Genomic DNA, 14,573 nt, shown 5'->3' with positions numbered 1-14,573 from the left:
AGTCCTTAATCCAGTAGGCTGAGTGCTGAGTCTCTGGTTTCCAAGATCCCAGTTAGTGATGTACCAATGCTGACACTCAGGCTGAGAATTTGAAGAGAACCTGTGAACCAGTGGGACCACTCCCTGGATGTGCCAGACCTGCAAAATCCAGAGTCAGAAGTACTGGAAGTAGTTAAATTAACTTCTCAGTTGAGTAAATGAGCCTGCTTACAGCTCTTCGCTGCCACAGGTAGTTCTTCTTAAAGAGTAGCTGAAGGTTGTTAAACACAGCATAATTGGGTTCTGACCTCTCTCAGGCTCCTGTGACAATCAAAGAAGCAACTCAGAGTAGAATTATTGCTGTAAAACGGGTATCTGGACAACATATGTTAATCTTGGGGGAAGAAGAGTAGTAGCAATTGATGATAGTGGTGATGTCTTCAGAATCAGTAATAAGCCTGTGTATGCCAGTGAGACATTTTGGTAAAAGACCAAGTAAAAAGTAATAGAAAAGCACCAGTTTCTTGATGTATAAGGCTATGATTTGCACTTTGTTTCTCTGAAGTTGGTGTTATAATTTGTCTCTTTCCAGAGGTGGCTGGATCCAAACAAACCTATCAGGAAACAATTAAAAAGTGAGTAATGTATGTATTTCGTCAATTCATCTATTGTTATTATGCTATTTTTCCAGGGTGCCCTGATTAATTAGAAATAACTTTTCTTGACCATAGGAGGATCTCCTCACAGTCTGAACTTCAGAGTTAAGTTTTTTGTAAGTGACCCAAACAAGCTCCAAGAAGAATATACAAGGTAGGTCTGGCTGCTTTGTCAATAAAATACTTTTCCAGAACAATCATTTATTTCTTTAAGGTATAACATGGAAATTTTCTTTTAGCTCATTCTTGTTGTATGTATAAGCTTCTAATTTTCTCTAATAATTACAGATATGAACTATGCAGTTGTACCAAGTAAATATAACAAAAAGCCTCTGTGAATAAATTTACGAATTTATATACAAAATGAAGTAACTGCATGAAGCAAATACTACCAAGTGGAAACAGAAAAAGGGAAAATAGAGAACAGAGGAAAAATTTAATCCCAGTATTTACCAATAAGTACAAATTTAATTCTATCATTACTTGTGTTCTCCTTTGTGACTAAAAAGTTGCTGAGCATTCTGCATTTTTTTTACACCCTCCTTCCCCCCAGTTTTCTGCTTAGCATTAATGAAATTAATCTCTCTATGGTTGTAGTGCTAGTTTGAATCACAGAAGCTTATTTTGATAGCAGTGTATGGAAATCGGTTGAAGGAAATGCTCAGTGTGAATCAAAATAGGAGGCTTGTGAATTGCAATTAGGCCCTGAAGAAATGCCTCAAATTTTCCATATTTTTAATTACTTCTGGCCCTCTAGATAAATGGCATGATTTGACAGATTGGAATTTTTGGATGTCAGCCATTCTGAAAACAGGTCAGCCCCATTCAAAAAAATTATCGAGGATAGCTTTTGAAACCTAAGTACCAAAACTGTGAAAATTTCAGTCCACATTTGTTTATCATTTCCTTTGATTTGTCATATTTTGGACAAAATTTTGCACATATCTATGCAGACAGAATTCACTAAAATGAGTCCCAGAGATCCTGGATGAGACTTTGTTTTATTGAAATATTTTCTCAAGGAAAATTTGTCAATTTACTCTATCAAAATAATGAAAAACATGTTATTTGAATTAAAGTAAAATATGTTATATTCCTGAGGAGGTGAAAAAAAGGATAAATGTTGATCAGTGTGAAGTAAACCATAAAGCAGAAAATTGTTCAAGTGCTATTCTCTAAATGCAAAGCTATAAATGCAGCTTTCTTTTAAATGAGAAATAATGTATGATTTCCTTATCTAGGTCAGCTCTGCCTTTTTTGCTAATAGGCCTATTTGCCCCTGAGAAAACTGATTTGTATTTGAAATTCTTATAAGAGAGAGTTATCCATGGGCTTTTTTGGAGTGAAGTTTGGATGCCATGTCACAAATATGGGTCCTTTCGCATAATCAGTATTCCCACCTCAAAAAAAGAAAAGAAACTGCAAGCTTCTGACAATTCCAGCATTCAAAAATGCTTCATTTTTACAAATTCCATGAGAACAGAGGAATGGTTTGACACATGAAGCAGTGTGAGTGGATGTCAGGGAAAGGTTCAGTGCAAGCTCGGGTCTTGTTAGACCTCTGTGAATTCACGTGCGCGAGGCAGGTTTGAATGCCCCAGGTCAGGAGAGGTCGGCGGGAGCTCAGTGTGTGTTGGAGAGCTTCACTTCAGGAGCTTGTCTTGGGAGGCAATGAAGCTTCATTAGTTCTCCTCATGGCAGGGAGAATTGCTTATTGACGTTGACTCCATTAGCAATAATTCTGTCCTGCCCTTTCCTAGCTACAGCGGTATAAGCAAGATGAAAACATGGCAATGCAGTGCTGCCTTTGTTGTTTTAGTGGAGTCAGTTGTTCAGGCTTTTGCTGATCTGCTTTGCTAAAGCTTCTATTGATTTCCCATTTTGCTCAATAATATGTGAGGCTTCAGTGTTCAAACTGGGGTGGTTGGCTAACGAGCCATTAACCTCACTGTTCACTGAAAACAGTGGACAGAACGTGAATTCTGCTTGGTGTCCCTTAACCAAGATGTCCTTTTTACCAAGAAATACTTCTAATAAAGCTTTATACCAAAAAAAGAAAAATAAAATGGAGGTGCAGCTGTACGTTTGTGAAGAGATGCTCAAGCAAAGCATGTGAAGCATATCCATTTAATATATAAATTTAACTTGTAATTTATTGCATTTATTAATTGGTAAAGAAATTTTGCTTTATCTACTTGTTTCAATATGCATTTTAAGTATTTGAAGTATTTTGAGGTCTCTAAAGCCTGGTTCGTGTCTAAGTTTTAACTTCTTGAGGTTAATACCTTTTAAACAAAGCTTCTTGCCTTTCTGGTCACTTAAAGAATCTTTGATGGTTTTGTAGTAGCTGAGCACAGGGACTAATTTTAGCTTGTCAGTTCACAAATGTTTTCCCTCATTTTCTTTCAAACATGGAATGTTTTACCTTTCTACTGTTATATAGCTTGTAAATTATTGGATTTCTGTGTGTGTATTTGTAAATGTTTATGGAAGCCTTTAAAGTGATAGCTAATCCACTTTTTGAAGACCACACAGTTACGAGAAATCATGTTAAGTGTAATAAAGTGGTATTTTTTGGCTTTAATGTCGTAATTTGAGTTACTATTGGGAAGTATTTAATATTAGATGCTTTTCGTAAGTAATATTGGTGTTTATAATTAATGGGTATAGCCCAGCTTTTAAGTCAGAACTACAAGAAGGAAACCAGATTATTATTATTATAGTAATAATGTAGGAGGTTCCAAAATAAATTTATAAGAAAGCAGGAATGATGTTTAAATTTGCCACTCAGTGTAACTATTACTAAAAAATTAAAAAGGCAGTAGAGACAAATTCTACAGCAGCTTTTATGCTCTGTTGCAAGGATTTTTCTTCTGAAAATCTAAGCTTTTGCTAATATCCTGCCATCTTGGTAAGTCTTGTTTGTTACCCCATTGCAGTCTCTAGTGTGATTTGCCACTTTATGTAAACATGATACTTCGTTGAAATTTTCTAAAACCTCTGAGTGCAATATGAAGGAACTAAATGGAATGAACAAAAGACTCATTCTGATATGTTAACAGAATATTTGGGTTTTGTTGGAGAAACAAAGGAAGTAATTTAGACAGAAATTTGTTTGTACTTTCAGGCTTGTTGGAGTTTTTAAGTCATGGTGTTTCTGCTGCCCCTGTTTGGTGGGAAATAGTTTGTTTTAAAGTGTTCGGCCATTCCTTTTCTTATATCCATCTCCTTCCTGACTTGAAAGAGTGGGCATGGAAAAACTAGATTAATTTCTAAAACAAGCTTTTTTCACATCATAATTAAAAGAAAACTTTGTGGAAGTTCAAGGGAAGTTAATTGAGAGGTGTTTGACATAATAGAGTCCACAACTTTTGTAATAACAATGTAACTTCAAGATACTAAGAATAATTAAGATAAATGAAAACACGGTAGTATCAAACACTCAGTGAGAATAAATTAATTCTGTCTACCTGGAGTAGAAATCATTCCTATGAGGGTACCTCCATATACAGATGCAAACTTCAACTTGTGGTTGCTGTACAAAGCAGGAAGAATGTGAAATTTGTAGCCTTTTCATGAAATATAATGTATGACTTCATAGCCTGTAAGTAATTTAATTTACAAAGTTGTATTATTATTTTACCAAGCAGAGTTTCATTTCCCATTAGAGTTTAAGAAGTAGCATGCAGAATGCCAAGTTTTAGTTTTGCACTAAATGAAAGAAAAATGCATTAAATTGATGAAAAATTATGTAATAATTTTATTTTTAATTATAGTTTTTTTTATTTGCTTTTCTAAATAAGGTACCAGTACTTTTTGCAAATTAAGCAGGACATTCTTACTGGAAGGTAAGACATTTTTTCTGTATTAAACATTAAATGTAAATTTGGTCAAGAAAAACTTAATAATGAGAGATTTTGCCTGCAAAAATAAAAATATATAAAGAATAAATAACTGTCTGTGCAAGTTGAAGTGTTTATAATAATTACCTGTCAAATTTGTCCATAGACTCTAAAAGACTAGGGTTTTCAAAATAGCCAAATGTCATATGAAATACGTAATTTTATTTATTTCTTATTTTAAAAACAAAACAGGTTGCCCTGTCCTTACAATACTGCTGCTCTTCTGGCTTCCTATGCTGTTCAATGTAAGTATAATTAATGTTTGTGTACTTGTTAGTACTGAAATATATAAAAGGTCTTATTGATTAGTTTCTAAAGAATGCACTTTGTATGGCATTATATTGTGGTGTTTGTGGGCATGGTGCTAATTTTCTCATGATTAAGGAAATTGATTGGTTGTCCTCCCCCAGCATATTTTGCTGAATTGGAGATGGAAAAAATACTTAAAGCCATGCTGTTAGAAAACCCCAAATCAATACTCTTTTATTCCTGGGTATTCTGAGGCGTAGAGTTGTGGCTTTTGCCTTGAGAATGATACTAAAAAGTATTTCTTAAGACACTAAAACATTTTTAACATACCATACAGTGTACCTCCAAATAAGTGTGGAAAAGGGAATTCTGGTCATATCTGGCCAAAAAGTTCAATACCCATCTTGGCAATTTTAAGCCAGTGAGTAGATGAGTCTTGAAAACTGAGGTTTAGTTTTCTTCCTCACTCAGTTTTTCTTCATAAACTTAACTTGAATTAAGCAATCCTGATATATTCATCTATAATCATGTGTTTTTCTACTGTTAAAGATACTTACATCCACATTAGTACTTTGTATACTTTGTACATATCAGACAAATAGTGTCCATGTTAATATTTTCATTAAAAATATGTAGTAATGTTAATGTCATGTTTTGTGCATGGTTTTGTTAAGTGGTCACCTTTTTCTAGGTCGATCAATAGACTTGTTTCTCTTAAACAAAACTCCCACACTTCAGCTGCCTGAAAAATGTACTGCAAATGCTGTCATGCCATAGGGAGTTGTCTTGGAAGAGATAAAGTATTTGATAATGTAACAGGAACTATGAAAACTTGATAACATTTTAGGGTATTAAGAATGCACTATGGGTTGGTTTTTTTTAAATATTGTAGAATTGGTGGGCATGCACAGTGTATTGTATTTACATTTATCCATGAGATCCTTCTGCCATTAAGTTCTTCAGCATACAGAGCTCTATCTAATGTTTTCTGTACCTGCCTAGTAATAAACTTCCTGTATTCTTTATAAATATATGTAAATAGCAGATACAGATCTCAGTCCTGTACCCTTGGATTTCAGCAAGGAATGCATTCTGTTATAAAATCTGGCCCAATTTTCTAGTTTTTAAATTATTTAAAATAGGATTTGTTTGTGGTGATGCAAGTGACTCAGAGCTTTTTCCTACCCTCCCTTCCTTTCCTCATCCTCCTGCTCCGTAGGTGCCTTCATCCGTCTTGTCAGTGTCACTAGGCCTGCCCAGGACCCCATATCATGATGTGTTACTGTTATCTTTCCACTTTTCATTTTATGTTTCTTATCTATCACTGTAGATCTGTTACAGGGATTGGAGATATTTAAAGCTGAATTTTTTTCTACTGTATTTACAAAAGCATCAAAGACTGTATTTTTAGCAAATGTTGTTTATATGTTTTTTTTCTGACAAATGTGAGTGTAATTTATTTCTTATAATTTTAGGAAAGTGTTAGAAATTACGTAAATACACTTTTAGTAGTTTCAATGTAGATGTACGTATGTGTACTTCTTTCCGTACATACAACTGAATGTGCAAAAAATATTTTTCTAATGCTTCTGAATGTATCTTGCTGCAGAATGAGTTGGTGGTTTTTGCAGATCTTCATGATGAAGTAGCAGTTGTAGTCTTAAAAGAATAAAATTGTGTAATCACATGAAAACAAGCAAAGGTAAAATAATAAAAGAAGAATTGAATACTATCCTACATATATATATATATATATATCCTACTTAGTGCTAGCTGTAATAACAGCATTTATGGATTTATTTGTCTATTAAAAATTAAACATTACAAGCTTCCTTCATAAGGGCATAATCAAAGCTCTCTCTAAATAATTTCCATGGTGTTCACTGAGAATGTGACTGTTTATTCAAAGTGGAAAAGGGGAGTTCAAATGTCTTCTCTCTTTTTGTTTGCTGTAGATCATAAATTATGTGGGAGCAGACTCATGTGAATTTGGGGGCATTGCACAATGCCAAGTACATCAGTGATAAACAATAACCTCTCTTTTTAATATTTTAGCCGAGCTGGGAGACTACAACCATTCAGAAAACTTGCCAGGCTACCTCTCAGAATATTCTTTCATCCCTAGCCAGCCTCAAGACTTTGAAAAAGAAATAGCAAAATTACATCAGCAGCACATGTAAGGATTTACATCAGAAGATACTGACTTTGTCAAATCCTGACTGCTGATGCTGTGCTATTATATAAAACAAAATAGTATTTTTTCTTAAAGGTTTCAGGGTGGGTGGGGTGTTGGGTTTTTTGATTGGTTGGTTGGTTTTGGTTGGCTTTTTTAAGATAATGTGATTTCTTTGGAGATTATCTGTATAATAAATACCATTGATGGTCTATACAGAATATCCATATTTAAATTAGTTAAATAATGAACATGTTAAGTTAAAGGTACTCTGAAAACAGTACTTGTGTGTATTATCTAGGATATTAACTTAGCTGGATATATTTTCTTTAAGAGTTTCTTTCAGTCTTGGGGGAATGTTCTGAGCATAAGGGCTTTGTTTTCATGATGCTCTCACCAGTAAAAGAGTTACTTTAGAAGTAACAAAGTCCTTTTCTTCAATATCTGCTCTTTCCTGTGTGCAAGTCTGTGACCTTTCTGAAAGAGGAAAAGGCAATGAAGCAATGGAAAATATTTTTTTTTCAGTATGTAACATTGTGGTACTTTCCAGTGATGGTTCCTTCGTATTTTAGAACTTAGGTGCCTTTTGTTACAGCTAAATTTAACAAAATATAAGCAGTATTTGTAAAACATTTGCTTGATTGGGGCATGTTTGTTGCTTTCAAAACTACTGAATGTTATGTTACATTTCAGATAAAGGCTTAGAAAATTCTCTTAGCTAGGGTAAAGACATTTAAATGAATTGATGGTAATTTAAATTACCAATGCCAAATACAGGATTGTAAAACTAATTTCCAGATTCTAGGGCTCCACAAACATTTAAATGATAAAGTGCTTTAAAATAAAATGTGTTGTGGGCGCTTGTCAAGACTTGGTTCTTGTGGAAACATTCTTTTCTGTTAAAATTTTTGGGTGGGGGTAGAAGTAGTAACACGAATACAGATTTTCTGTCTGCACTCACTGGGGAGCCTGATGTGGGAGGTCGTGTTAGAACATTTCTGATTTAGCTGCTTTCTTTCAGAGGGTTGTCTCCTGCAGAAGCAGAGTTCAATTATCTCAATACAGCACGTACCTTAGAACTTTATGGAGTTGAATTGCACTATGCAAGGGTAAGTCTGGATCAACTGGTGTTGCAATGTAAAGATGGATTCATCTGAGATTTATGGAAAAATACACTTTCCTTTTTAGTGAGCCTTCCTGGCTTCTGCTAACAAGAGAAAAAAAGAAAAAAATATTATCTTATTAGGTGCCTAACTGGGATTTACCGATTGAATATCCACTATTTCACTCTAGTGAGGGTATTTCTTCACTTAAATTTGTGCTTAGTTATCTGCGTGTCAATCAGGTTGAGCTTTGTTGGCTTGAATGCCAGTTCAGTTGGCTACTGATGAATAAGAAAAATGTGCTTGTTGAATGTGCATTTGATATTTAAGGATCTGTCAGCTTTGAAAATATTTAATTTGGTTCCTACTAGAACCAAATTATAAATCATGAAAATATAGAGTGAACTGTGAATGTCAGGTACTATAATTTGATAGAGTGTTAGTTTTACCTGGTAAAGCAAGTAGCTCAAGTTTTTGACTCAAATGATCTTAACATGTCAGTACAGTGCTACCATTTCTGCAAAGCCTCTAAATAACATTATTTTTAGTAATTGACATCCCTAGTTTTTAAGTATTCTTGTCCTATACCCTAAGGCTGGAGAAAGTTGGAATAGAATTGGAAATGTACCCCACTTAGCTGCTCACTTGTATCCACTGCTTTTGCACACATATTGAGAGTTCTATAGCATGTGCTTGATTAGAGCGCAAAGATATTTCAGGAAAAATGTGCTATTTAAATATGCTTACAATATTGTTTGTTTTAGAATCTGTCCTCTCTCTGTTCTGAGATTGCAATTTCCTTTCAGGTAGGAATTGAAGTTGCTGGTTGCTTTTAGTGTAGCAATTGCCAAACCAGTCTATTAGTGCTGCTGCTCTTAATAAACTAGAATACTTTTGTATTTATTTCTTCAAAGTTGTTGAAAGACAGGCGATCTAACGTGAGAAGTTAAATTTTTGTGGTAACTTATAAGGAACTCAGAGCAAACATTCAGGTTTGTCCTTGATATGAGTGAATAATTTAATTTCTTATTTGTCTTATTAAAACACATTGCCTTGCACATTAATTTGTGTGTTTAGAGGGAGATGAGAATGAATACATATGAAGTCTCAAGAGATATTTATTTTGTTCTTCCAAGTAATTTTCTCTTTTCTTTTAAAGGATCAGAGTAACAATGAAATAATGATTGGAGTGATGTCAGGTGGAATACTAATTTTTAAGAACAGAGTACGAATTAACACCTTTCAGTGGTAAGGACAGCTGTTTAATGTTTTTATTTGCTATTTCAAAATATTTTTACCACTCTGAGAAAGACTGAAACTTGAGTTGTATCATATCATGTTGAAATTATTTATCTTATGTTGTGCTATGGGGAATTTTTTGGTGGGGTTTTGTCCTGGTCTGCATGCTGTGCTGTTAAACAACTTTGATACTCTAATGAAACGGTAATGAATTTTAATTCAGTTTGTAAGCATACTTAATATTTAATTAACCGTATAGCCTGGGCCAGTGTGATTGTCTAGCTTACAGTCTTTAAAGAGACAGTTGAATTGAAAAATATTAACCTGGAGATTGACTTCTCTTACCTGTTTTGTGACCTGTAAGTTAATTGTAATTTTAAATTTAATGTAGTTATGGTACTTCTGAATAGCTGAGGTGGGGCATTCAGGATATTATAATCTCTTCATCCATAGATAATAATTTTTATGATAGTGCATTTAGTGCAGAAAATGCTGTCATTTATTTCTTTTATCTGAAATAGTTTTAAAGCTGTTCTGTAAAGATGGACTTATCCCCATTAAATATCCTACTGCTTAAGCTGGGATCCTACTCTTTATTCTTATATGATCAGGAAAGAAAGAGAAATTCTTTTCTGTACTGTGGCTTCTGTAGTGCTCTTTAGAAGTGCTCTGTGGTGCTCTACAGAAGTTGTATCACCTTCCCCGATGCCTTTTGTAGTTCCTGCAGAAGTAACCTTCCCTTGGTTTCCTTTGCCTGGAATCCACTTTGACAGCCTTACTGCTTGTGTCACTGAGTTGCTATAGCTGCATTCTGAGTGGGTGAAGTCAGTCATATGAGATTATCATAACAGACATTAGTTCACCAGGCACAAAAGCTGTTCGTCCTAGAGAAATGATGAGAACTGTTCATTTGCTACTGATTTTGCATTTTTGTTTGCTGCTGATGTGTGCTTGATCTTTTCTGCAACCCAGTGAGTTTCTGAGGTACTCTGGTTCTGTGCTAAGCTTAGTCTCAAGGTTCATTGTAGGGTGTTATATATTTTGCGGTTTACCAAGCTGAGAAACAGTGTGATTGAATTCTAGTAGATTTTCAGAGAGAAAGAAAAAACGAAGCTATATCAAAGTGTTATCTGCAGCCAGTACAACTGAACATGGTGAACATTTTACTTATATGTTATTTGAAGAAAAATAAGTCTGAGACAAAGCATGTAAATTTCCAGTCTTCATGATTATAGGGTAAATTAAAACAGGATCTTGCAATGATAAGCGTGAAACTACTGTACTGGTTAGTCAGACCTGCCTTTATAATAGTGACACATTCTAGGAAAGATATCCTTCATGTGGTGAGAGTTTTGAAATGTTAGAGCCATTTCTGGGCTAAGGCTGCTTTATAAATTGAGTGGTGTAATAATAAGGAAGGTTTTATTTCAGTCTGATTTTACTGCTGTTATTTTGGGGAAAACAGCAGTAGTAGAAATACGTTCTGTAAAGCACACTGGTAAATTACTGAGTATGTACGATCTAAGTCATAATTAAGCTACACATCCCTAATGGAAGTTGGAGGTTTCTGTGAGTTCTGCTTCATATTGTTTGCATGCCAGGGATGCTGATCTAAATTCTTAGTGTGGTTTTTTGTATGTGTGTAATTACCTAAACAGTTCTTCCTTGTATTCAACCATATCAGCTGACATGAGGGGTATTAATTTCTTCCTGTGAAGACTGTAGTTACCACCAAAATTGGTCTTTACAAAGAAAAAAAAAGAGCCACCCTTCCCCATTTCACCCTGTTAGAGGCTTTCTTTTGCTATGAGTAATAATCTGAAATACCAGTTTCCACAATATAGCTCAGTAATAGACCTATTACCCTTTCTTTTTATCCATAATCATGCTGCTGCTCCTGTGCCAGTTGTACTGTTACCTCTTCCTTTTGCTTCCACTTATTCTTGCTCCTGTACAACTGGAGCTGTGTAATGTCTTCCCAGTGCTTTATGGGTACAGTGGATATCTGGATACCCGTGTTTCAGTACTCCTGAAGCTGAGTTTTGAGATGAGTGAGAGGCTAGACATGCATATATATGTGGGAGGAAATAAAGATTTAACTGTATTGCTTAGAGAACAATCAAGTAAAATGTCTTTGCCCTCTCCCTCTTAATTTGATATAATATCTGAATTGCTTTTTTTGAACCTTTTGATCATGGGGAGAAATTAAACAGGAGGAAGACAAGTTAGAAATAGGGGAAAACAAAGGACACTGCCTTTTATCCCATGTGTCCTAACTTGATCTTCCTGTACTGTAGATAATTCCTCCTTTCCCTAGACTTTGCTACCAGGCACAGAGACCTGGGAATCCAAGGAGATTAAAGACCAAAGGAGAAGTCATGGAGTATGTCAGCCTTTCCTTTGTTACTAGACCACCTGTTCAGCAGTTGGAAACGTGCTTTCCTTTGCCTGTTGTTTGTGGTTGATGTATCTCTGGAAAGCTTTATTGCCTTTTGCATCCAGTGCCAGTTGAAACTGCAGTTGTGCTGTGGATTTCCTAGTTTTATCCCTGAATGATTAGGTAGTACAGTGTTCCTCCTTGGTCATCTAATCCTGCTTACATATCTTGTACACTTCCTTTTGTGTTTGAGCCCCATCAGCAGTTCTGTCTTGGCTGGCCTCTTCTCATGCTGGCATGTTTTCTAGCACATTGGGATTGTTCTAGATTGAGAAGATTGTCCTTTAAGACTGACTGTCTGTCCTCTGTTCCTGTGACCAAAAGGCAGCTTCTGTGGGATTTTGCCCACCAGAACAATGAACAAACTGGAGTTTCCTCTCATGAACCAATGGTTTAGTCTGCTGCGTCCCTCCACTTTAAAATCTGTAACTTCGCCATCTCACAGTTGCTGGAGCCAAATTTGTCTTTGGCTACTAAATCTGGACAATCCTTTCTTGTTTGTGACTTGGGCTACCAAGAGCATCTTCCCTGGGTGACTGGTCCAGAACCTGTGCCAAAGAGGTCTTGCTCAAGAAATTTGCTGGATTGCTCAAGTCCTGCCTTATCACCCTCCCAAGGGTCAGGGTGGTAAAGCCCTTAGTGAGAACCAGGGCTTGGTATCATGAGACTCCTTCCACGTGTTTGAGTACTGCATTTTAGACTAGGACTTTTAAATATCTCTTCGTTTAAAAATATGTATTTTATTATTTAGGATGTCTGAGGTGACTGTAGATGGGAAAATCATACCAGGAAAGTAATACTGGTGCCTGCCTGTTCTTATGCTTCTCCTTGGATATGCAGCATTGCCAACAGTCAGAGAAAGGAAACGTAGGCAGACATGCCTTTTGCTTGGGCTGAGTATGGATATGCTCATTCAGTGCCTAGCAGGGTATTAGCAGTATTGAGTATTCTCTTATTTGCTGTATTTTTTTTTAAATAGCTGAGAATAAGCTTTGCTGAGTCATTTCTTTATACTTGAATGGCAGCTCTGTTGATTTGAGTTAGACCTTATTGGCTAATGTTACAGCTTTGAGTCTGTTCCAAATGGTTTCAGTCTTAAAAGTCAGCTGACCTCACTCTGTGAGCCTAAATTATGAGATGAGATTAAAACTCCGTATGTATTATTCTTACTCTCTTTGAGTTTGTAAACCACCAAAGGCAGTAATTTCTTTAGCAGAAGAGGAAACCCAAAGAATAAAAGATAGTAAATGTTTTTATAAACGGAATAATTGCTAAGCAAATCAGATATGTTGCAGAGTGTATGGAACTCTTTTTTTAGGAAAGGTATATATTAAAATGTTCTTTTAATTGCACTGTACACCAAAATTTTAGAAAACTAGTAATAACATACTTGTTGATTAACTGCAGCCTAAATAGTCTAATAATTTTTTTTCTGTTTTTCCCACAGTCAGACTGTTAATAATCACTAGTGTGTGTCCTATCCAGCAAATATAAGATCCAGCCTACATTACCCTTAAGCAATTTTTTGTCGCAGGAGGTTCTAAGAAGATTGATGCATTGCCAGGGGAATAATTTGATTTCAGTACATAAGATGTAACTCCCCTTAAAGTTCCAAATCCTTGAGAAACTAACTCTGATAGCAAGAACTTGTTAAGAATTTTAAAAAAAACCCAGACTAACAAATAGGACAGTTATTGCTGCTCCCTTTTTTTTTTTTTTTTTTTGTTATTGTTAACTGTTAAACTAATGGCAAGGCTAGGAAAGGAAAAAGAAATGGGAAAAGATGTAAACAAGCATAATTTAAACACTAATGTTCAGAGAATGCCCTTATGTTACTGCAGATAGAGACTCTCCCAACAAATTAGGACATTCCACTTAGGTTCCTGCTCTGAATAATCCCCTGAAGAAAAATGTCTTTATTTGATTAAGTTAAGAAGATAATTTCTAGATATAGATATCCAACTTAGGTGTCTGTAATGTTTTGCTTCTCATCCTTCCTGGTCTAAAGGGTTTTTTATTCAGCAAGTGATAAATATGCAAGTAGTAATTCCAGTCCTTTTGCAGTATTGTATCAGTTGTTCATTTTTCAAGTAATGAAAGTTACCATGTTTTTCTTTGTACAATTTGAACCTCACTTTTTTCTTGACCAGTGATACTCCTGTATATTTAATAAAATATGTCGACTATCCTAATACTACATTTCTTTGAAAAAGTATATAATTAGATTGTGATGGAAATACAGCCTGTCTTTTGCCATGTTGCATAACTAGTATTAGAGTGACCACCCAAAACAGTCTGGAATTACTGTCAGTATTTCATATATTTATAGGTAACTTGAAAGGTGAACAGATCTGTAGGCAGATTTTTCCCTGTCATGTGATACTGTAAATATTATTTTCCTCTTAATAGTGTGATTATTTTCGTTAACCTTATAAAAAACAAGGTCATGAGTCCTATCTCTGTGCTTATATCTTATCTTAGCTATTTTACTAAAACAAGTTCTGGTTATATTTAAAGATGTGTAAGAACATAGAGAAATAATGTCTTTCAGGGATCAGGTGAAGCTCAAAGGATTTTTTCATATTCTGAGGGATAATGAAAGCAGCCTCAGAAAAGAGAACATCTGCCTGGAATGACCTGGGGATAGAAAGGCTCTTTGGGCTTTGGAATGGGGAAAAGATACCAAAATTAGCAACTGCCTTGGGTTTAGGATGTAAACAACTGAATTTGATGGATAATGTAAATACACAGCCCGTAAATTTCAAATTATACAAACTATTTTATTTAATCTTTGATACCTTACTTTTTGTCTATGGAAATGAAATCTCATCTCTC

The 14,573-nt window shown here is 35.1% G+C and overlaps 1 protein-coding gene across 7 annotated transcripts in view; it reads left to right on the top strand.

Moving 5' to 3' along the window:
* Window positions 1-14,573, top strand: part of PTPN4 (protein tyrosine phosphatase non-receptor type 4) — a 112,023-nt gene that overhangs the window by 49,160 nt on the left and 48,290 nt on the right. For 4 of the 7 annotated variants that reach the window (XR_006018287.1, XR_006018289.1, XM_042041596.1 and 1 more), the window contains exons 4-11: window positions 572-614; window positions 711-789; window positions 4,439-4,483; window positions 4,730-4,782; window positions 6,842-6,962; window positions 7,981-8,068; window positions 8,827-8,868; window positions 9,222-9,310. Coding sequence is in view for 4 of the 7 variants with exons in the window: in XM_042041596.1 (XP_041897530.1) it covers window positions 572-614; window positions 711-789; window positions 4,439-4,483; window positions 4,730-4,782; window positions 6,842-6,962; window positions 7,981-8,068; window positions 8,827-8,868; window positions 9,222-9,310 (560 nt within the window). In the remaining 3 variants the exon portion in view is untranslated. The remainder of the gene's footprint in view (window positions 1-571; window positions 615-710; window positions 790-4,438; window positions 4,484-4,729; window positions 4,783-6,841; window positions 6,963-7,980; window positions 8,069-8,826; window positions 8,869-9,221; window positions 9,311-14,573) is intronic. The other 3 variants (XR_006018288.1, XM_042041597.1, XM_042041598.1) reach the window with 1 other exon arrangement.

This window comes from Corvus kubaryi, unplaced genomic scaffold, assembly GCF_017639235.1.
Source record: "Corvus kubaryi isolate FWS band 111438036 unplaced genomic scaffold, C.kubaryi_AGA036_p1.0 37396, whole genome shotgun sequence".
Lineage (NCBI taxonomy): Eukaryota > Metazoa > Chordata > Aves > Passeriformes > Corvidae > Corvus > Corvus kubaryi.
This window is presented reverse-complemented; position numbering and strand designations above follow the sequence as displayed.